This window comes from Talpa europaea (genome assembly GCF_964194135.1).
Source record: "Talpa europaea genome assembly, chromosome: 9".
NCBI classification, from domain to species: Eukaryota; Metazoa; Chordata; class Mammalia; order Eulipotyphla; family Talpidae; genus Talpa; species Talpa europaea.
Genome location: NC_140076.1, coordinates 82,921,647 through 82,942,633, shown reverse-complemented (window position 1 = coordinate 82,942,633; position 20,987 = coordinate 82,921,647). Strand labels below are relative to the sequence as shown.

The window sequence follows — 20,987 nt, the reverse complement described above, 5'->3', positions numbered from 1 at the left end:
AAAAAATATATTTGCCATAATTTCTCTGAAGAACTTTTCAAAGAAACAAAACATCTACGGTTTATCAGTTAAGACATCAAGAGTAAAGCAGCAAGCAAACCAGTGGGAAATCCTATGTTGATTCAAGACCCCTATGAATTCCTGTGGCTTCCAGTGAGTCCCACACAGCTTGCTAACCACAAGCAATTCCATATTTGGTGAAGAATGAGAGTATAATGAGAGCATGCCGCCGAGGAAAAGTCCTGGCCTGATCTGAGTCATAAGGCCTGGGAGAGAATCCGGCTCTGCATTTAGACCCTAGCAAGATAATTCTAAACCTCTGTTCCTTGCCATAAAATTATGTGTTTGAAAATTAGCTTCCTTTGGCATCAAAAGGCAGAAGGAAGATTTAATAACCATCTCCAAGTATATTTTTAAAAAGATTGATTTATTTATGCATACAAGAACTCGGTATAAGCCTGAGGTATGTGGGGTGAGAGGATTCACCAGAGACAGAGTGGGGAGCCGAATGGGCAAATCTACGAAATACACTGCTGAGGGGAGCAGTGGGCAAGACAGGAGAGGCCTGCTTCGCTATGTGGGTCAGCTCCTTGGTCTGTGAGGATCGAATTTGTGCTGTAGTGCCTGGCAGTAGCTTAAAAGTGCTGTCTTTAACCCCTGTGCCACCAGGGAGGCCCCATCTCCAAGTATATGAAGTATATCTAGAAGAGAACAGCTGAGCAATTTTTCTCCATTTTCACTGCTGTCTTTGTCAGAGGCAGGTGACTTGGATTAAACTAAAAAACTTATTTATAAGGAAAATGTCACAGTTGAAATAGTGATAGGCTAGACCTCTCAAGAGGGCATTTTATAAAATCTATATTTCTGATTTGTTTTATTTTCCTTAATAAAATAGTAAAATAATAAAAAAATCTATTAGTCCTGGCAAGTAGATAATTAAAGTGAGTCTTCTTCACATGAGAACATCCACCATCCATCCTCTGGAAGCCACTGTACAAATGGAACTCTGGTTTGAAGAGGGGAGTCATTTTTTTTTTTAATATTTATTTATTTATACAAGAACTGGGGTACAGGCCAGATGTGCGGGAGGGTGAGGGGATCCACCAGAGACAGAGCCGGGAACAGAACAGGCAGCCTGAACGAAATACACTGCTGAGAGGAGCAGTGGGCGAGACAGGAGAGGTCTGCCTCGTCAGGTGGGTTGCTCTCTGGCTGGCTGAGATAGAACCCGCACTGCAGAGGCTGCCGACAGCTCCACAGTGTGGCGCTCAACCGCCTGCGCCACCAGGGAGGCCTGAGGGTAGTCATTCTTTTAACAAGAACTGTACTGTGTGTGGGGTGAAGAACAAAAATCCTAACTGGATCTCTACCTTTAGTGAATGTGTGTGCGTGCATACACACACACACACACACACACACACTTACTTCCACAGTTTTATCCCCAGGAACAACTTTGGCAGAAGCAAAAGTGTATCTGCAGGAAGAGGGTCATCACAGAGAGATCTGTAATGACATCATCAAAAAAGCTGGAAATGACCCAAATATTTACAGAGCAGAATGCTTTCATAAATGAGGCATCCCAACAGCCTACCAACACCTACACCCCGGCACTGTCAGCTGGTCTGGGAGGAGGTGCTGGCTTGTTCAGGGAGAGGCTGCTGACCTGGCCTTACAGGGGTGGCTGACCTGGCTTGTTCAGGGGTGGCTGCTTAGAGGCTGGGACAAAGGGTTGTGTGATGGTGACAGGTCACAAAGGACAATGCAGGATAAGTGCAGAGGCACCAGGAGATTTGAGCAGAGCCCTGCAGGGAGATGGGCAGTTGCCTTCACTCCCTCTCTCTCTCGGGGACTTGGTTGGTGGCTGGCAAAGTTGTCTTGAATGAAGAGAACCATGAGCGGTGAGTGTTTGTTACCTTATTACACAGCCCACAGCTACCGTTCCATGGGTGTGTTCAATACCTCCATGGGAGACCTGCAACGACAGCTGTACAAGGGAGGAGAGTATGATATTTTTAAGTATGCACCCATGTTTGAAAGCGACTTTATCCAGATCAGCAAGAAAGGAGAGGTGATCGACGTGCACAACCGCGTGCGCATGGTAACCGTGGGCATTGCCTCCACCAGCCCCATCCTCCCGCTGCCTGATGTCATGCTGCTGGCCCGCCCAACTAAAGTCTGTGACGAGCATCATGCCAGACTTGCCCGGTCCTCCAGGGGGAAAGGGCGCAGGTCCACCAAGACCCTCGAACTCACCAGGCTACTCCCCTTGAAGTTTGTCAAGATCTCCATCCACGATCGTGAGAAACAACAGCTGCGCCTGAAGCTAGCCACTGGTCGCACATTTTACCTGCAACTGTGTCCCTCTTCTGACGCCCGAGAAGACCTCTTTTGCTATTGGGAAAAACTTGTCTATCTCCTGAGACCACCAATGGAGAGCTGCAGCAGTAGCCCGACACTCCAAACTGGGGATACGGCCACAGAGGATGACAAAAGTTTGGCGGTAAGCATCCATAGAGATGCAACACAAGGGGGCAGAGGGCTTGAGGAGAGCAGCTCAGAGCAGGTCCTACTAAGACTTCAGTGTTCTCTGAGGCTCCCTCGGGAAATGCATTCCATTTTAAGTCTCAGGGCCAGATGAGGCAACACGTTGGGACATCACTTCAGGGAAGTTCTGAGTGCTTCTCCAAATTGTCCCACCAGGTCCAAGTTTCAGAGACCTTCAGAGGCACCTAAGGTGCCTGGGCTGATTCCCCAAGGTTATAATCCCTTTTATAGTATCCTGTTGGTCCAGTCTCTTCTGGAATTCTCCCCCAACCCAGGGAGCCTCATCGGTTGTAGAACATTGTCAACAATTAGGAATCTTTCCTTCTTTGTCCCAGTGACTACCCTGTGCTGATTAAAGGCAGCACAAGCTCCCAGTGTCTGCACATGCACAATTTGTTTTGATAGGTCCCTCCCACCCAATGGCAAATATGTGGATCCTTTGATCCACCAGCCTCACTTCTAAGAATCTGTTCTGCAGGATACACGCACAAGTGTGTTAAATAAAAGTGTATGAGGATGGGGAATCCTATTAGTACTCCTATTAGTACTGCTATTAGTACTAATCCTATTAGTACTGCTTCCCCCCACAGGATTACCTAGTGCTGTAGGAAGGGATACCCACCTAATAGGAGCTTATGTTAATTTCAAAGGTACTTTTAGTCTTATACCCCATGAATTGCTCAGTTCCTGGATGGATGAGAGAAGAGCAGTCAGTGGGGCCTCACTTTGTCATTTCTGTCTCACCTATTTCTCCTCCCTTGACCCAGACCCCAGAGTCCCCCGGAGAAAGGATTGAGACTGGCCTTTACAAACTTCAGGACGTGTCTGGAATCTCCTCTTCTGCTTATGCTGGGGGAGAGGGAATCCAGTATGCCCCCCGTGGCGGGACATCCATAGGCCCGAAACCCCCCACGAATGCACGCAAACCAGCAGGAGTGTCCTTGCCCGGGACCACTTTAGCCGGGGGCCTGGCCGTCGCTGGAACCGGTACAAGCCCTGACAAGGCCTTGGCTGCCACCGGGACCCGCTCGAGCCCAGCTGGGGGCCTGGCAGTGGCTGGAACTGGTTCGAGCCCGGCCGGGGGCGTGGCTGTCGCTGGGACCCGTTCGAGCCCGGCTGGGGGTCTGGCTGTCTCCGGAACCGGTTCGAGCCCGGCTGGGGCCGGGGGCGTGGCTGTCGCCGGGACCCGCTCCAGCCCAGCCGCGGGTCTCGCGGTCGCTGGGACCCGCTCGAGCCCGGCCGGGGGCGCTGCGAGCCTCGCCGCCACTAAGATTGAGGGCCCGAGTTCGAGCCCCAGCAGCGCGGCCCTGGCCGGAGCTGCCACCAAGGTCTCCAGGGAAAGCGTCTCTGGCAAGATGATCGCAGCTGCTGCCAACATCTCCACCGAGAGCACCAGCGCGGCCCTGGCCGGCGCGGCCAGCACGCCCTCGGTGTGCGAGTCCTCCGGCACGGCGAGCCGCAGCACGTCCCAGCGCAGCAGTCTGAGCGTGGTGTTCGCGGGCACCATCACAGCGCCCCTGCCCGCCGCCGAGCAAGCCGCGTGCCCCGCGCCCCTGGTGTCCACCCTGAAGAGCGAAGGCTACATGAGCGAGCGTGACGGCAGCCAGAAGGTCAGCCAGAAGGTCAGCCAGCCCGGCGCCAAAAGCCGCAAAGACAGGAAGGAAAGAAGAGAAAAGAAAGACAGAACCTCTTCCAGGAAGACTTCCCGCCACCACCGGGCCGGGGAAGGTCACCACCGGGCCGGGGAAGGTCACCACCGGGCCGACAAGTCCACTCGCAAATCATCCTCTCACCGCTCCGTGTCGGGCCACGGGAGCTCGAAGGACAACAAGAAGGACAAAGGGCAGAGCAGCCGGGGCCGAGGCCGCAGCTCCCACAAAAGCTCCAGCCACAGCTCCACCGGCAAGAAGGAGGCCAGGACAGCGCCCAAGGCGGCCAAGAGCCGGTCGGCTCCCAACTCAGCCGCTCTAAGCAAGAAATCCAGCAAGATCAGCTCTTTCTTCCGGAGTTTCAAAGTCATTCCTGGCTCCAAAGCTCTACTCACCTCACAGGAAAGAGGGGTGGACATCGTGACTGCGACCGTGGAGAAGCACAACATAGAAGCTAAGTTGGAGAAATGCCCCGATCGCTCAGACGTGGAGATCAGTGGGACTGTGACAACTGAGGTGATGGAGGCCATATTCATAGAAGCCAAATCCACTTAAACCAAGCCAGGGCAGGAAGCTGCAGTGGAGATCCAGCCTCAGGGAAGTATCCCTACAGAGTAAATTCCAACTTTCTTTAATAAAAGAAGCAACCATTGTCAAAGGAAAGGCTGTCTTCTGTTTGTTTCTAAATCCATTGGTAATGACCTCACAGTGGCTAGTATGATGTGACTTATGCTGCAGCATGACACCCCAGGCAGCACCCCCACCTCTTATCCATGCGCTGCACATCCAGTATGCATGACCTGTACAACCCCTTTCTGCCTTTGGTTTCCACTGTGGGCATCACCACCATCATGTCCCTGTGCTCCTTTTCCTCTTTTCCCTGGTGGATTCTACACAGGGACATTCAGTCCAGTCCACAGACTAAGCAAAGACAGGACTCATGTCCCCTTGGGACAATCAGGAGGAAAGAAAGGATGCAAAAGCATTTGTAGGCTACCAGAACAGTGAGGTTTATCATCTAGTCAGGAATCGGCAGCCTGAGGGCCACATTTTTCTGGCTGCCTAGTTTTGTAAATAAAGTTTTATTGGGACATAGTCATAGTTATTCATTTATATGTGGTCTTTGGCTGTTTTTGCATTAAAATGAGAGATTTGAGTAGTTGCCACAGAGATGGTATAGTCTGTAGTCTAAAACATTTAACTGTCTTGGGCATCCTTGGTGGCGCAAGAGGTTAAGATGTGGCCTATGGAGCTAGCCGCAGCCACTGCAGCACAAGCTCGATCCTCAGCCAGGGAGCTACACACATGGCACAGCAGACCTCTCCTGTCTCACCTGCTGCTCCCCTCAGCAGTGTATTTCAGTCAATCTGCCTGTTCTGCTCCCTACCCTGTCTCTGGTGAATCCTCTGGCCTGTACCCCAGTTCTTGTATGCAGAAATAAATAGATCTTAAAAAAATAAAAAAAAAAAAGTAAAACATTTACTATCTGACCCTTTGCAGGAAGAGCGTACCCATCCCTGACTAATTTTACCTATTCTCCGTCCTCTTGGATATACACACCGAGACACCCTCATGCTTGCCAGGCGACACTTGGGAGAATGTTGACCGTAAAACAATGGGTAATAATGAAACCCTGGAAATAGGGCAAACGTCCATCAAACAGAACTGACAGATTGTGGTGTATGAATGCTTGCAGTTAAATGAATTGAAGCCATCCAAGTTACCACGGGTAAATCTCACACAATGTTGATTAATAAAATTCACACAATGTTGATTAATAAAAGCAAGTCTTCTATAGAACAGTTCAAAATTACCATCAAACAGTATGTCTAGGGGTATGAATTAGCTAAAATACATATTCAGGATAGTGACTATATACTGGGGCTAGGAGGGAGGGTGGGCTGGGAGATACAAGAAGGAGTCTTAATAACAGAAATGGCAATGGTTCTTCTCAGCAAGGGGTGTCTTTCATAATTCATTCTTTTGTCTTTTTTTTTTAGCATTTCAAATCAGGATGGTTATGAATTTCTATCATCCAGGCAGTGGTTAAGAAACTCCTTAACCAATTTATTTCACTTATGTTTTACTTTTTCATACGTGCATTGAGAGAACAAGGACAAAATAGGTAAACCTGAAAAGCATCTTCCAATAATTACAAAATAAAAATTTTAAGTGACAAAAATATTCAGAATATGGGAACATGGAAAATGTCTAGCTTTATTGTTAAGAAATAACAATTTAAAGTGCTACGTACTGAAGAACTTTGTAAATTATGAATGCCTATGGAAAGCAACTCCAAAAGCACATTAGATGTGGGAATGTTAATTTTAAAAATTGTGAAAAAGGAACTTATGCTGCCTGATCAATTAAAAAAAAGTTGTAAGTATATTATATAAGTCTGTGAAATCATTAAATGTTTAATAACAAATGATAAAAACTGAATTTGAGAAAAATGGGTCTGAGAACTGTGGTCTGTGCATGTGGGTGTGTGTCTTTGGGGTTGGGGGTCATCTCAGCCTCTCCTCTGTGACACTATCTACTAGGACAGAAGTTGCCAGTAAAACTTAAGGGACTTTCTCTGTAGAACATATGAGGAGGAGGAGGAGGTGAGAAATGAGGTTCTCTGGGAGGAGGGTGGTTTGAGAGCAAGAGAAGCCCTTCTCAGGGGCTCTGGAGAATCCTATCAGGTGGTTTCTGATATACAAACCACCAGACACCAGGGATCATTGGAGTAGGCTTCTGAAGCAGTGGATACAGGTAGAAGGCGAGGAAGGGGCAGATTTTCAAAGATCTGACAGGGCCTATGTGGAAGCCTCATGGGAGTGTGAGAGGTTTTGAGGTACAGGAAAGACATAAAGTGGAATTCTTCCCAAAACTTTGGCCTTCAAACCCCAAATTTACAGTATACCACAGGCTGAATTATCTCTCATCTCATGGGTTCTGCAGACAGTCATTACTTTACCTTTGTTTTGTTCTTGGTTTTACGCACTCCCACCCAACACCCCAAAGGACTTCTTTAACGGGAACCCAGTCCACTAGGGTGTTAGCTGAGCAGACTCACAACTGCCAGAATACCACTGAAGTAAGTGCAGACTGCCCTTCCCCCATGATTTGCTCTTCCAGGCACTCTATCTGCATTTTCTTATCTATCTTGACAGTTCATCAGGTGAGGCATGCATGAATACCCAAGGATTTCAAAGCAGCAGGCCTCTTCCTCTGAGGGAGCTATCAATTGGAGCATCAACTCCATATAACCTATCAGATGAAGGCCAATATTTTTGATAGCAACATTCATCACCACAGCAACAATTCTGCTGTTGTGAGTGCAATCAGGCCCTGAATGGTGGGTTACTAGTTAGGGTCTGGTGGACACACACACATACACAAAATGAGAGAGAGTGCTTGCCAGCTGGGAAACAGGGTCATATATGGCTGTGATCTTGCGAGCTCTTTCAGACAGAGGAGAGAGTGGCACTGGGAGAAGCAGTAAGGTGCCTGGAAACACTGACAGCAGACTGCCATGGGTGGTAGGGCAGGGTGAGAAGAGGGGTGCTGGGGATGGAGCGAGGGGGCAGGCTGGAAGAGGTTTTAAAGTTCATGTATAAGATTTGGACTTCTGACCTTTGAGTAATGGGAGGTCATTGAAAGGTTTATGTAGGGAAGAGGACTTGATCAAATCCCATTTGTATTGGGCCCTTTAGCTGCTGTGAAGAGAACTATTACATTACTTCTGTCTTTTGCCACAGGATCTACAAAAGGAAGAGGTTGGAGAGGATTTTTTTTTCTTTCTGAAATTTTTTTATTGAGGTGAAGTAGGTTATAGGTTATATGCTCTGGGGCTTATAGGTTCAAACCTCTACAAATGTACACTTTCATGCCCTGCCCACCACCAGGGCCCCAACAACCCTTCACTCTGCTCCATTGGTCACCTCCCTTCCTGAATCCCACTGCTGCCAGACCTCAGTTTTGCAGTGAGATGTTGAGTTTATTATTGGTTTCGTTCTGACTGACCCATTGTTATGTTTCTCTATATTCCACATATAAATGGGGCCTTTCTACCTCTGACTTATTTCACTTAGCATTATCATGGAGAGGATATTTTGAAAGACATCTTTCCTTTGAAATATCCACCTGGGGTGGATATTCTTTCAACGGAAGAGGTGTGGCCCCAGCTGGTGTTGCTGCCTTCAGCTGGCAGTGAGTTTGGAAGTTGCCTTGACCTCAGAGAGCTCCCTTGCCCAGGGTAACGCTCTTCCTAGAGCACCAGATAAGGGCTGATTGATGTGGGGTGTGAAGGCCTTGTCCTCTCAGCCCAACACCTGCCAACTCTGAAGTTCCCTTCTACTCCAAGACCTCCCTGTGGGGCTGAATTGCAGCTTGGCCTTCTCCTGGGCATCCCTTCCCATCCACAGTACTAGTCTTGAGGGAACTCCTCCACCAACATCTTCCCACAAAAATCTACTTCTGGAAGCCAGTACTACACACCTGTTCAAGTGGCTAAAATCCAAAATGTTGACATCCCCAAGTGCTGACAAGTTGTAGAATTACAGGTTCACGTTCATTCATTGCTGATTGGAATGTAAAACCATAAATCTACTTTGGAAGACAGTTTGGTGATTTCTTATAAAACTAACCTATCATTATCCCATGATTCAGCGATTGTATTCCTTGGTATTTATCCCAAGAAGTTGAAAACTTACATTCCCACAAACCTGTCTATGGGTGCTTGTAGCAACTTTATTCATAACTGCCAAGTCTTGAAAGCAACCAAGATGTCCTTAAGATGTAGGTAAGTGGGTTAGTAAGATGTGGCTTATCCAGACAACAGAATATTATTCAGTCACGGAAAGAAATAAGAAAAAGAAAGCATAAAAAAAAAATGGAGGAAAGTTAAATACATATAACTAAGAGAAATTCACCAGTCTGAGGAGGCTACATGCTATGTGATTACAATTACCTGCCACTCTTTAAAAGGCAAGACTGAGCCCTAAAAAGGTCATTCAAAATATTTCCAGATTCCATTGGAAGTGTGTAAGAAATCAACCAACTAGTAACATGGGCAGATTTTATGATAATTTAAAGACAGATATGGTAACGGCATGGTTACTTTTTCTTTGGAGAAATTTCACATAATAGTGTAAATGTAGACTTACCTACAAAAACAGCTACCACAATAATTCAAAATGGCTTACCTGTCTTTTTTGGGTAGCATTCTAAAAGCTTTTAAAGTTATTCAACCTGCAAGAGATAAGCTGCATTGTCCCTCAATGGAACCTCCAGAAAGTCTGGTGTCCCAGACTTTCTGGGGGGGGGGGCGGGGGGGGGGTGGAGTTCGGAATACTATGGTTACTGCTGCCCCCTACTGCTGTGGAAAGGTGTAGCAGGCAAAACAGAAGGGTTCCCAGCCTGCTGCGCACATGTCTATGTTGTTGGGATTATTAGTGATAAGCTCATTTGTACCATGAGTCAACAACAGTGAAAATGATGAGGAGGAGTTACAATTCTAAAGCAGACTGCAGGGAACAGGCATTAATAGTAACTCTCATCCAACTGCCTTGTTTGAACTAGATGAATGAGCTGATAAAAATCATTTCATAGGAAGAAATAGGGACTGGATATGAAATATTTAATTTCTAGTTTCCATTTCTCCTGCCTGGACTGATCGACAAGCAGAGACACAGTGTCATTGACTAATAAGAGTTCAGAGATTATTGTTTATAAACCTACCAATGGGGTAGTAAGACAGACAAAATAATTGCTAGGTAACATGTTAATACATGCATTTGTTTATTTTTCTTTCCATTCAAACTTCCTGAGCGTAGAGTTTTGTTTCACTCACTGCTGCATTCTTAGTCCTTAGGAGAGTGCCTGACAATGGCAGGTATTCAATGAACATTTATTAACTGGGAAAAAGATCATAATCATTTACAAATGAATTTTTGTGGAAATATTTAAAGATGAAGTGATGATGCCTATGGGTGTCTAATTGTTGATGCTGGGTTTGTAAGTGTCCGCAAGAACATTTTACATGTAAAAAATAAGGTGATTGTGAGAAATGTTTTCCAATTTACCTCTTTAAAATAAGATTCTGAGAGAGGCTGGGGGGGAGGGAAGGGCATACTTAATATAGGAATCTGCACATACACACATGGCATAGGTTACATGCAAATATCATATGATTAATAATCTGTTTTCTTTGAACTGGAACTCTTATTTTGAACTGAGAATTCTGCCCCAGAGACAACTAAAGAAGTGTTGGACATTGACATCATTGGGAGAACAGAGATGTTTTCCTAGGCCCAGGAAAATAGGGTGTACCTGGGTCAAGATGACCAAGGAGGCAACAAATTCTGGGGACATGGTGAAGATCAGGCACCAACTGTAATGAGCTGTTATGGTGGGAGGATGTTTGTGATTAACTGTGTTTGTTTAGTTCACAAGAAAAAAGCTAACTTGAAATGAGATGTTAGAAGGGGCTTTTAAGTTAAAATACCCCTGTTCTCTCAGATTGCTTGCTTTCCAACAATAAATTGTTCATTATAGATTCAATTTCTGTCTGTATTCAACTGGCATTTTCCAATTACAATTCTTTGATTTTATTTTTAAAAATCCTGTAAGTTCCCCATAAGAATTTGTGACACATCCTATGGAAATAACCTCCAAAAGAAACCTTTAAATTTGAATTTTAAAAAATTGGTAATCTGTTGCCTGGAAACATAATAGACATCTCAGAATTCCTAGTTGAAAATAAAAACAAGTGAATGGTGAAGAAACAGAAATTGAAACATGTTACTTATTCTCGATCACATTCACAAATATTTCCAGATGAAAAAATATTTAAAAGACATCTAAAGTTCATTTTACTTTATCATAATACGTATTTTTTAAAAAGTCTTGTTCTCAAAAAATTCTTTTACATTTACCAAAAGAAAATTCTATTACCTGTGGGGGATTAGTGTTAAGTATTAGTTTAGCACAGCCTATGATGTAAGAGTAAGATCTTGGAATCAGGCATATTTGGCTTTAAATGTGACTGCTTTGGATGAATTGTGCTACTTGAGAGACATACATAATTGATTTGTGTCTAGTTTTCTTATCTGTAAACCAGGGCAAGTGACATTCAAATCAAAAGGATAATGTCTGGGACCCTGGAATGGACTAAGTCTCTCCCACATGAAGAATATTTGATAAACAGCATTATCATTATTGGGCGTGTATCATTCACCGTCCTTGATAGAAGTGCGGATATAACAGCTACTCAAATATTGTATATAAATGACTGACAAGTAAGATGATAACAGTAGGAAACAACTTGCTCTTTTATTAACTAACTCCGTTAAATGAACCACCTTATTTATTCTGTTATTTTTGGCATTGAGGTTAGAGTCTACATAATTAAAAAAGAAACTCCTTATGTATATTTTCCAACTTTGATGTAGCGCATATGGATGCCATATTTCATTTCTAAAAAAGTAAAAAAAGCCAGGAGACAGCACCCTCCGAGTTGACTGCTGCAAAGTACACAGAGGCCCGCCCCCACGCACAAGCCCCGCCCACTACCACAGCGCCCAGAGGCGGGCGGGAAGTCTGCGCAGGCGTAATATCGAGCCGTCGTCCAGAGGCGGGACTAGAGCCCCTTAACGGACAGCTCTTTCAGCCAATTCAGAGCCGGCATCAGGCGCCTCTTCCTGGAAGAGGAGGAGGCCGGAAGTCGGATTTGGCTGCGGTCGCCAAGGCGGGAGCTACTGTAAACCGAGAGCTGAGGTGAGTGGGCGGCTACGGCTCAGTTCCCCGCCGGGGAGCGTTTCTCCTTGGGGAGCGACTCAGTGGGGTCGGAGGAGCCGGCGCCTTGTGCTCTCGCCGCCTTCCCCCGCCGCTCCGGGCCCGGTGGTCGGGGGTACCCGGGCGAGGGAGACCGGCGGCCGCGGGTCGTCAGAGCTGGGTGCCCTCGGCTCGGCTCGGCTCGCGGCCTCGTCCTGCGCGTCTTCCTCAGGCCAGTGGTGAAATCTGCTGACAGGGGCGGAGAGGGGTCCTGAGTCGCGTCGTCGGAGTCATCTGCAGGGAGCCTGCTCTCTGGAGACACAGTGGTCCCTCCCGGGGGGTGGGGTGGGGGGGCCTGGCCGAAGCCCGCCTGCTGGGGCGGACCCAGAAGGTAGAAGGTGAGGCAGGACCGACTCTGAAGTGCCACTGGAGAGTTGAGAGAGATAAACATAATTTTTCGTCATATGTCAAGTCCCCTTCGTACAATTAAGTTTCCTAAGCTGCAGATTTGCAAGAGTTTGCACGGAGCAGCTAAAAGGACCTGGGATGTAGGGTTAGGATTCTTTCTTCTGGGCCACTGGTTCATTTCTTGATCTGACGCGAACACTTGCCAGGATCTCAACTTGGGATACTCATCTCTTCAAGTGAAATCGATCGTGTGCTTATTAGCTCGTAGACTTGTCATGAATACTAAGAGAGGGCAGTTGGCTTCGGAAAAATTACAAATAAAGGAGTGCAGGTGCACCTTGAAAGCACAAAACTGGGCTCCCCACCTCAAAAGACTTGAGTGCACTGAGACTTGGGGGGGGGGGGTGTATTTAAAAGTTTCATCTTGAAGAACCAGGTTAAGGACAGTTCTCTGATTTTGCTAATTATGATGTAGTTATAAGCAGACATAGCTACAGCAGGGAAGGATTTGGGGGTCTAGGAATGAGCCACCAGTAAGGCAAATGAGGACAAATGTTAACATTTGGAGAGTCCGGGCAAAGAGTATAGTGCTTTTTGTACTGTTCATGAAACTCCTAAGTCTGAATTTATGTTAAAATTTTATTTTATTTTATTTTATTTTTTAAAGATTTATTATTTATTTATTTGTTTATTTATTTATACAAGCACTGGGGTACAGTCAGAAGCGCGGGAGGATGAGAGAATTCACCAGAGCCAGAGTGGGGAGCAGAACAGGCAGAGTGATGAAATACACTGCTGAGGGGAGCAGCGGGCATGGCAGGAGAGGTCTGCGCGCCATGTGGGACCCTCGCCAGCAGCCGGGGATCGAACTGGCGCTGCAGAGGCTGCAGGCAGCTTTGCAGCCCAGTGCTCAACCGCTGCGCCACCAGGGGAGGCCCTATGTTAAAATTTTAAAAAGTGAAAGTTGGTAATAGCTACAGGTCTTCCTCAGCTTATATTTGGGTTCCTTTTGATAATACTGTCATAAGTTGAAAATATTACAAGTCAAAAAAGCATTTAATATGCCCAGCCTAAAGAACATCATAGCTTAAGGAGGCCTACCTTAACTGCTCAGAACACTTGCATTAGTCTGTAGTTGGACAAACCGGTCTAACACAAAGTGGATTTTACAGTCGTGTTGATGATCTCATGCTTTTTATTTACTGTGGCACTGAAAGTGAAAAACAGTCTGTAGAGTGTGTTGTTTATCCTTGTGATCTCCAGGGCTGTTTGGGAGCTTCGTCACTGCCCAGCTTGACCAGAGAGTCAGCACCACATGTTGTTATCCCAGTAAGATCCAGATGTGTGATTTCTATTGACTGTATTTGTAACTATCATAATTGTTTGGTACATAATCGAAACAGTCCCCACACACTTTCGCCTCCTTTACTTTCATAGCTGTATTGTACTCTGTAGACATTTTTTCCAGCCATATTTTATCATGGTTTATTTCCAACTTTCCCAACTCTTTTCAAATATTGCTGCGTTAAACATCTTTATATACATTTATGTGTAACTGCATTGGTATTTTTGTAGGATAAATTTCAAAGAAATAGAATTTTAGATTCAAAGAATATCAGTATTTAAAATTTTGATACTGGGAAAGGAGGCTAAGAGCAAAAGGTAGAGGGGTACCTGTGGACTATAGTGAAGGATTGTTAGTACTTTGGTAGTGGATGTGGTGTGTTAACATCATCTGAAGAGATGTGAATCTGTATTGATTATCTAATTTTAAAAAAGGGTATAAGCAGAGGTGTAAAAATAAAATAGAATTTTGGTACTGCCAAATTAAATTCAAAATATATATTTATTTGTTTTCCTATCCATTGTATATGAGAATTCTCTGTAATCTCTTGGGTGGTGCTGTCCTGCCACTTAAAAGTGTTATGCACTGATCACGTTGGTGGGAGCTGAGGTGAGTAGGGGCTTCACTCCAGAACGTCTTCCTGTAGGGCCAGAATAGCTAAGAGACCACTTCTAAAATTGGGATGACCTCGCTGAAGAAACTGAGAGGGAGGAGAATTGCCTCTGCTGGAATCTAGAATCTGCCACAAAGAAGGTATTATAGTATATGTTGAATGATGGACTGTTTGAAATCTTGGTTGTCTGTTAGAATAAAAATGTCCCTTTGAAAAATTTGCTGATGAAAGTATTTTGGTCTGAATCAGTTTTCCCACCTTTATTCAGCATCTGCATTTTCATCATCTTGCCTATTTTTCCTTTCTCTATTAATATGAGTTTTTTAAAAAATCAGTAAGTCTTTATTAAGGATAAAGCTTCCTAATCATTGTTTGAGGTACATTTTTTAAAAAAGATTTATTTATGCATACAAGAGCTGGGGTACAGGCTAGAGGCATGGGGGTTGAGAGGATTCACCAGAGACAGAGTGGGGAACAGAAAAGGCAGACTGACCAAAGTACACTGCTGAGGGAAGAGCGGAGAGGAGTACACTGCTGAGGGGAGCAGTGAGCCAGGAGACATCTGCTGTGCCATGTGGGCTGCTCCCTGGCGGGCCGAGAATCGAACTCGTGCTGCAGTGGCTGCAGATAGCTTCATAGGTTGCGTCTTAACCCTTGCGCCACCAAGGGAGGCAGGGAGGCCCTGAGGTGCATTTTTAACAAATCAAATAAACAACATTCATGATATTTGCCCTTTGTTATCTTGCAGATATTTTTCTATTGAAAAATAGGATTGGTCACTTCTAAGTATTTACCAAAAAAAATGCCTTCAAAACATTTAATTTGAAGGGATATATGCACCCCCATATTTATTGCAGCTTTACTTAAAATAACCCGGAGCTGGAAACAACCTATGTGCTCATCAACAGACAAATGGATAAAGAGTAGTGTATCTATGTATGTGTCCTAACACTGGAACACTCTGCAGCTATCAAAAGATGGAATCCTGCTGCTCTCAATAATAGATGGACCTAGAGGGAATTATGTTTAGTGAAATAAGCCAGAGAAAGATAAACATCGTGTGATTTCACTCAATACCGAGAGGAAGAGATGAAATAAATAAACAAAAATCTATGAACTTTTGGGCTGTAACACCTATTCGTGGTTATTGGAAGGGAAAGGGGTTTGAGTAACTGGGGTAAAAGGAGTCAATTGTATGATGAAGTATAGAATTGGATTTTTAGTGGTAAACTTAATGTAATCTATACAGAAGTCAGCTTTTAATGATGGACTCCTGAAACTTACATGTTAAAATAAAAAAAGAAAAACGAGATTGTCTTAATTTTGTTTATGCTAGAGCTTCCTGTACGAAATTTTTAGATTTATTTTTGGTAATAGCTTGTAGTTGGTTATCTTTTGTAGTTTCCCTTGATAGAGCAACACTAGAGTGGAGGCAGTGTTTCTTGTTTATCCTTGAGAGAGCCTGTAGTGTGGTGTGGGGAGGTTAGGCTCTGGATCTCTTCCTTTGCTACTTACTTTGTGACTTTACTCAACTGATTCAACCATTATGAGCCACAGTTGTCTGAGCTCTAAAGTGTAAAAAGTGGCTTTTTCTCCCAACCATGAAAATATTTAAAACAGTGCCTAGCTTATAAGGTGTCCTCAGGCATTACCTGTCATCATAACCAACCTCCCTGGGTAGTAATTGTTGTACAGGGCAAGCTGAAGGAGTGAGCATTAATTAAGGATGTGTGCACCTATTTCCAAATTCCCATTGATTTGGAGCCCTGTTGAAATGAGTGGAGCTGCTCAACAATGTTTGTGGAGCACCTGTGTGCAAAGCTTTGAGCATAGTAAGAGCTATGATCAGCACAGCCTTTCCCTCATGGAGCTGATAGACTAACCAAAGGAGACAAATTAGGTACTGGTTTAAAGGAGAGAGAGGGAGAGGGGGGAGAGAAGCAGGATCTGCTTTAGCTGCGTAATTAAAGAAGTTAATAATTTAAGGATGACGTTTTAAGCTAGTACGTGAAGCAGAAAGAAAAGCATATGGAAAGATCCAAAGGCGATTGGTAGCATTAAGGACTTGTGAGTATGGATGGAAGACAATGTTGGTAGGAAATAGGAAGAAAGGCAAAGTGTTTATTATGTAGAAGATTGACACTGAAAGCAGAGTATTCCAGGTAAGAGGGAATAGTGGCTTGGTCAGAACTGATGATTTTGAGATCTGGAAGATATGGTATCGAGGGGAGATTGATGAAAAGGGAGGATTAAGTCTTTCTTGAGCTTTATGGCTTGAAACACTCATTGGGAAATGGGATCATTTTGCTGAAAGGGGTTGTGTGTGTGTGTGTATGTGTGTGTAGTGGATGAAATCATAGAATAAAAAAATGATATTTAAGTGTGAATGCCCTGTGAACATTCAGCAGGATCTTAGGACTGGAGATAAAGTCAGAAATGCAAACCAGCATTTCTCCACCTTGGCACAGATTACTGACATTTCAGGCTGGATAATTCTTAGTCGGGAGTGGGGGCACACTGTCCTTTGCTTTGTAAAAATGTTTACCAGCATCCCCAGCCTCTATTCCTTAGATTCCAGTAGCATCCCCTCCCTCTGCTATGATGTATGCTTCCTGCTGGGAAAAATTACCCCTGTTTGAGAATCACATAGAAATGACATTAGGAAAGAATTAAGGTCACCCACGGGAGAAAATATAAATCAGAGGTCTAGAACTGATTGTTGTAGGTAAATTATTGTTGACCACACACTGCTTGTCAGTTTCTGAATTTCATTAACCAATATTTAAAATTGAAAGATTCACATTAAAAATCTGTATTTGCTCTCAAAAAATCAAGAAACTGAGCAACTGTGAACCTGTATTCTCACATCAGTGCCTTTGCCTGGAGGCGTTGAAGTCTGCATGCATGTGCTTTAATCCTTGACTTAGAGGGTTTTCATCTTTAAGGTGCCTGCCTTTTCCCTTTGGTGTTTGAGTTTGTGGCTCCCTAATTTAGAAAGAGGAGGACCCAGGACAGCTCTCTGAGGCACATATCATTAAAATTTGGATAAAGAAGAAGGCAGTAAAGGAAACCAAGTGGCCAATGAGGTAGTAAGAAAACATAGATGTACAGGTTCCAGAAGCTGAGGGAGAAGGGAAAGTGTGTGGAAAGGAAGAAAATGCTGCTGATGCTGCAGTGAGGTTAAGATGACCACAGAAAAAGAGCTGGTTGTGTGACGATGGTTGATGACCTGGATGAGCAGTTTTTGTGGAGGTAGAAGTTTGAGGCCAGAAAGGGTAATAACAAAAAGGAATAAGCAGAAGACTAGTTAAAATTGTGAACTGTGGAATATAGCCATCATCATGGGAACGGGGTGCTCATGGTGACTGCCTCACTAGATTCTCATCAGCAGCCTGTGCCTCACAGCTGCTCTTAGACCTCACAAATTCTGGTGTAAGAAGGTGTTACATCTTGAAAACTTGACAAGGTCGGTCCAGATGACCACTTGGAATCTTCTCATTTCATGATACAGCTAAGCTTAAAGTGGGTTTGAAAATCCTGCAGTAGATGTGTTATGTGTTCATAAGAAAACGTAGAGTATGTTACAGGAAAAAAAGAGGGGGGGGGGTTGTGGATTTGGGTCATCATTTCCTGGTTTCAAAACTCATGTTATTAGCTGTCTGGAAGATAGCAAGGTTAATTTTGTCATATTTATTAGAGTTTTAAGTAAGTGTTTGCCTTTGGAAATCAATCTATAATATAAGGCATCATCTTGTGCTTGTGCTTGTGGCGTTGGGATGGGGAGACAGGAAATGTGTAGCTTGACTAGATAGGGAAGTAGAAAATGGGGTTAACCAGTGAGGGGTGTGTGTCCAGGAAATTTTCTTCATAGATGAAGGATACTATTGAGTAGCTGAAAGAGTTAAATAGGTAAGGAAAAATACTCGGATGGATGAGGGTATACCACCTAATTAGAAAAGAATGGCAGCCTTTCTCTATTGAAAGCTGAGGAGATCATTTTGTCCTGGGCCCCGAGCTTCAGAAAAATAAGTAAATTTGTCTTTAGTGACCCATTGTGACAAGTTGGTCTTGCAGCTCCACTCCAATCTTTGTTCTGTTTCTCTTTGTAGGTTCTCCATCTTCCGCAATGGGTGAGCCACAGCAAGTGAGTGCCCTTCCACCACCTCCGATGCAGTACATCAAGGAGTATACAGACGAGAATATTCAGGAAGGCCTCGCCCCCAAGCCCCCGCCTCCGATAAAAGACAGTTATATGATGTTTGGCAACCAGTTCCAATGTGATGATCTTATCATCCGCCCTTTAGAAAGTCAGGGCATCGAACGGCTTCATCCTATGCAGTTTGATCACAAGAAAGAACTGAGAAAACTCAACATGTCCATCCTCATTAATTTCCTAGACCTTTTAGATATCTTGATACGGAGCCCGGGAAGTATAAAGCGGGAAGAGAAGTTAGAAGATCTGAAGTTGCTTTTTGTCCATGTGCATCATCTCATAAATGAATACCGACCCCACCAAGCCAGAGAGACTTTGAGAGTCATGATGGAGGTGCAGAAACGACAGCGCCTCGAAACAGCCGAGAGGTTTCAGAAGCATCTGGAAAGAGTCATTGAGATGATTCAGAATTGCTTGGCTTCTTTGCCTGATGATTTGCCCCACTCAGAAGCAGGCATGAGAGTAAAGACTGAACCGATGGATGCTGAGGATCACAACAATTGTACTGGACAGAATGAACAACAGAGAGAAAGCTCAGGTCACAGGAGAGACCAGATTATAGAGAAAGACGCTGCCTTATGTGTGCTCATTGACGAGATGAATGAGAGACCATGAAGGGCGTTTCTTTTTCTTTGTGCTTTTCTTTCTTTCCTTTCATTAAATAACATCGTATGTTAGTTAATTTGTGCCTGGACAGTCTTAAAGCAAATGACCAGAAGTCGTGTGAATGCCTTGACTCCCCATCTTTATCTGTTATGAGATGTGAGGCAGTGATTTCACCTTACACAAGCGTGGGCAGAGGAGTGTGCCAGCATTACTAGAGAAATCACCTTAAAAAGCAAAGTGTGTGTTGCTGTCTTGTGGAACATGCCTGTTTTGCGAGTTGCAGTAAAGTGGTGAAGATATCCTCAGTAATGGCAAGCTTTCCTCCTTGAAAAGTAGATTTGTAATTTGCTTAAAGAATGATAGATAAATAAAGGATATCAATATGTAGATGTGAAATTGAAACCTTTAGATTTATTTCAGTTAAAATTTGCTTCATCTCTGCAGGACCAGTGGGCCTTGTCCTGGAAGATGGCAGCGTGTCCAGGTGTGGGGGAGCGGTGCTCCTCTCAGGAAGGAGAGACACCAGACAGACCCAAATAGCTGCTCAAATGCTACACGTTTGAAAACATAACTATGAAATCAGTCCTGTGAGGATTCAGGTACATCTCTGGACCCCCTGTCATAATGAATATTCCTGAGAGTTTGAATGAAATGAAATATCTGGAAGAATAACCTGGATGCCTCTTTGCATTTCCAGTGTCCAAACCCACACCACAGAGAACAATTTCATGGTTTTGGAGTGGGACCCTGGCACTGCTTTTAAGAAATCTGTAGCTGGTTTACAGGAGGATTGCAGGAGGAGGATTGCGTAGGCAGGCCCTACCTGAGTTAGCATAGTCATAGTTGGCTTCATTGAAAGGATACTGCGTGATGTTGCGTGACGAAAATATAAAGGAACAGCTAATGCTGAAGGGGGCTGGGTGGGTGTCCAGGCCAACTGGGACTCGGGCTCCATCCAGACCCTCTCTCCTGTCTGGCTTCTCACTTTTGGCTTCATTCTCTTAATAAATCAACTTCCTTCACAGTGTGGATGGAAAAAAAGGCTACTCTGAGTTCCCAAGTGTAAACTTTCAGCACCATTATCTGGGATTTATCTTTCAGTACAGATTAACAGAAGAGGTGGAATTTACCAGTCCGCAGTGGGGGAAGTAGGGGTGACATACCTGATTTCAGCTGAGCCAATCAGCTGGAGCCTGGTCCTGTAAGATGGCAGTGTGTCCGGAGGAGGGGGTGCGCCTTTGGGAAAGGGGAGGCACCAAATAGACACAAGCAGCTACTCAAAACTAAGTACCTGTACTTCTGATACAAGAGCAAAATAACAGGTACTACTTCATCTTCCCCACACCTGCCTGAGTTCTGCTTTACCATTCATTTGTTCTTTCACTGCATACATTTAATACTGTCCTTTCAGGCCTAACACTTGTCTAGATAGTGGCACAGGAAGTGGGGATAAAAGTAAAAGAAAAGGTAAAGAGAAAGTGAGTTACTGAAGGTGGTTACTTCATGCCTTAGCCATTCATACATCATAACGCTCAGAAGCATCTTGGGCCCAGTTACTTTCCCATTGCCTGCTCAAATGCCTCATCCGCATTATCTATCTTTTCAAGTCATGTATACATTTGTCAAAGGTTTTGGAAGATGATATCATGTGTTGTGCTGTATTTCAGAAAAAAGTCCTGTGCTGGGCCCTGAATTCACTGGTAAGACTACAGATGCCTCATGAGAAAATAAAAAGTTGGCACGATTTGAAGGAGAAAGGCTGTTATGGCCACTGTGTAGTGAGGGCTGTGTTTGGAGCTGGGGATGCTGACATAGGGCAGATAAAGTTCAGAAGCGTTTGTCCTCAAT

General features: G+C 44.5%; 2 protein-coding genes across 2 annotated transcripts; both read left to right on the top strand.

Moving 5' to 3' along the window:
• The first annotated feature begins 1,884 nt into the window (after positions 1–1,884).
• GARIN3 (golgi associated RAB2 interactor family member 3) lies at positions 1,885–4,821 on the top strand. Its single transcript, XM_084242421.1, has 2 exons — positions 1,885–2,563; positions 3,312–4,821. Exons 1-2 carry the CDS (start codon positions 1,892–1,894, stop codon positions 4,746–4,748), a joined length of 2,109 nt encoding a protein of 702 aa, XP_084098547.1. The 5' UTR covers positions 1,885–1,891; the 3' UTR covers positions 4,749–4,821.
• A 13,625-nt stretch (positions 4,822–18,446) lies between these two features.
• On the top strand, positions 18,447–19,148 carry MED7 (mediator complex subunit 7; the record flags this gene model as incomplete). Its single annotated transcript, XM_084243954.1, has 1 exon — positions 18,447–19,148. The coding sequence occupies one exon, from the start codon at positions 18,447–18,449 to the stop codon at positions 19,146–19,148; it is 702 nt and encodes a 233-aa protein (XP_084100080.1).
• Between the last annotated feature and the right edge of the window lie 1,839 nt (positions 19,149–20,987).

What these genes read in the sequence shown, in the direction of transcription:
- GARIN3 (XM_084242421.1), top strand. Translation starts at nt 1,892, where the DNA reads ATGAGCGGTGAGTGTTTGTTACCTTATTACACAGCCCACAGCTACCGT. An exon ending in AGGAGAGCAGCTCAGAGCAG is followed by an intron (nt 2,564 to 3,311) that starts GTCCTACTAAGA and finishes CCCTTGACCCAG; the next exon opens with ACCCCAGAGTCCCCCGGAGA.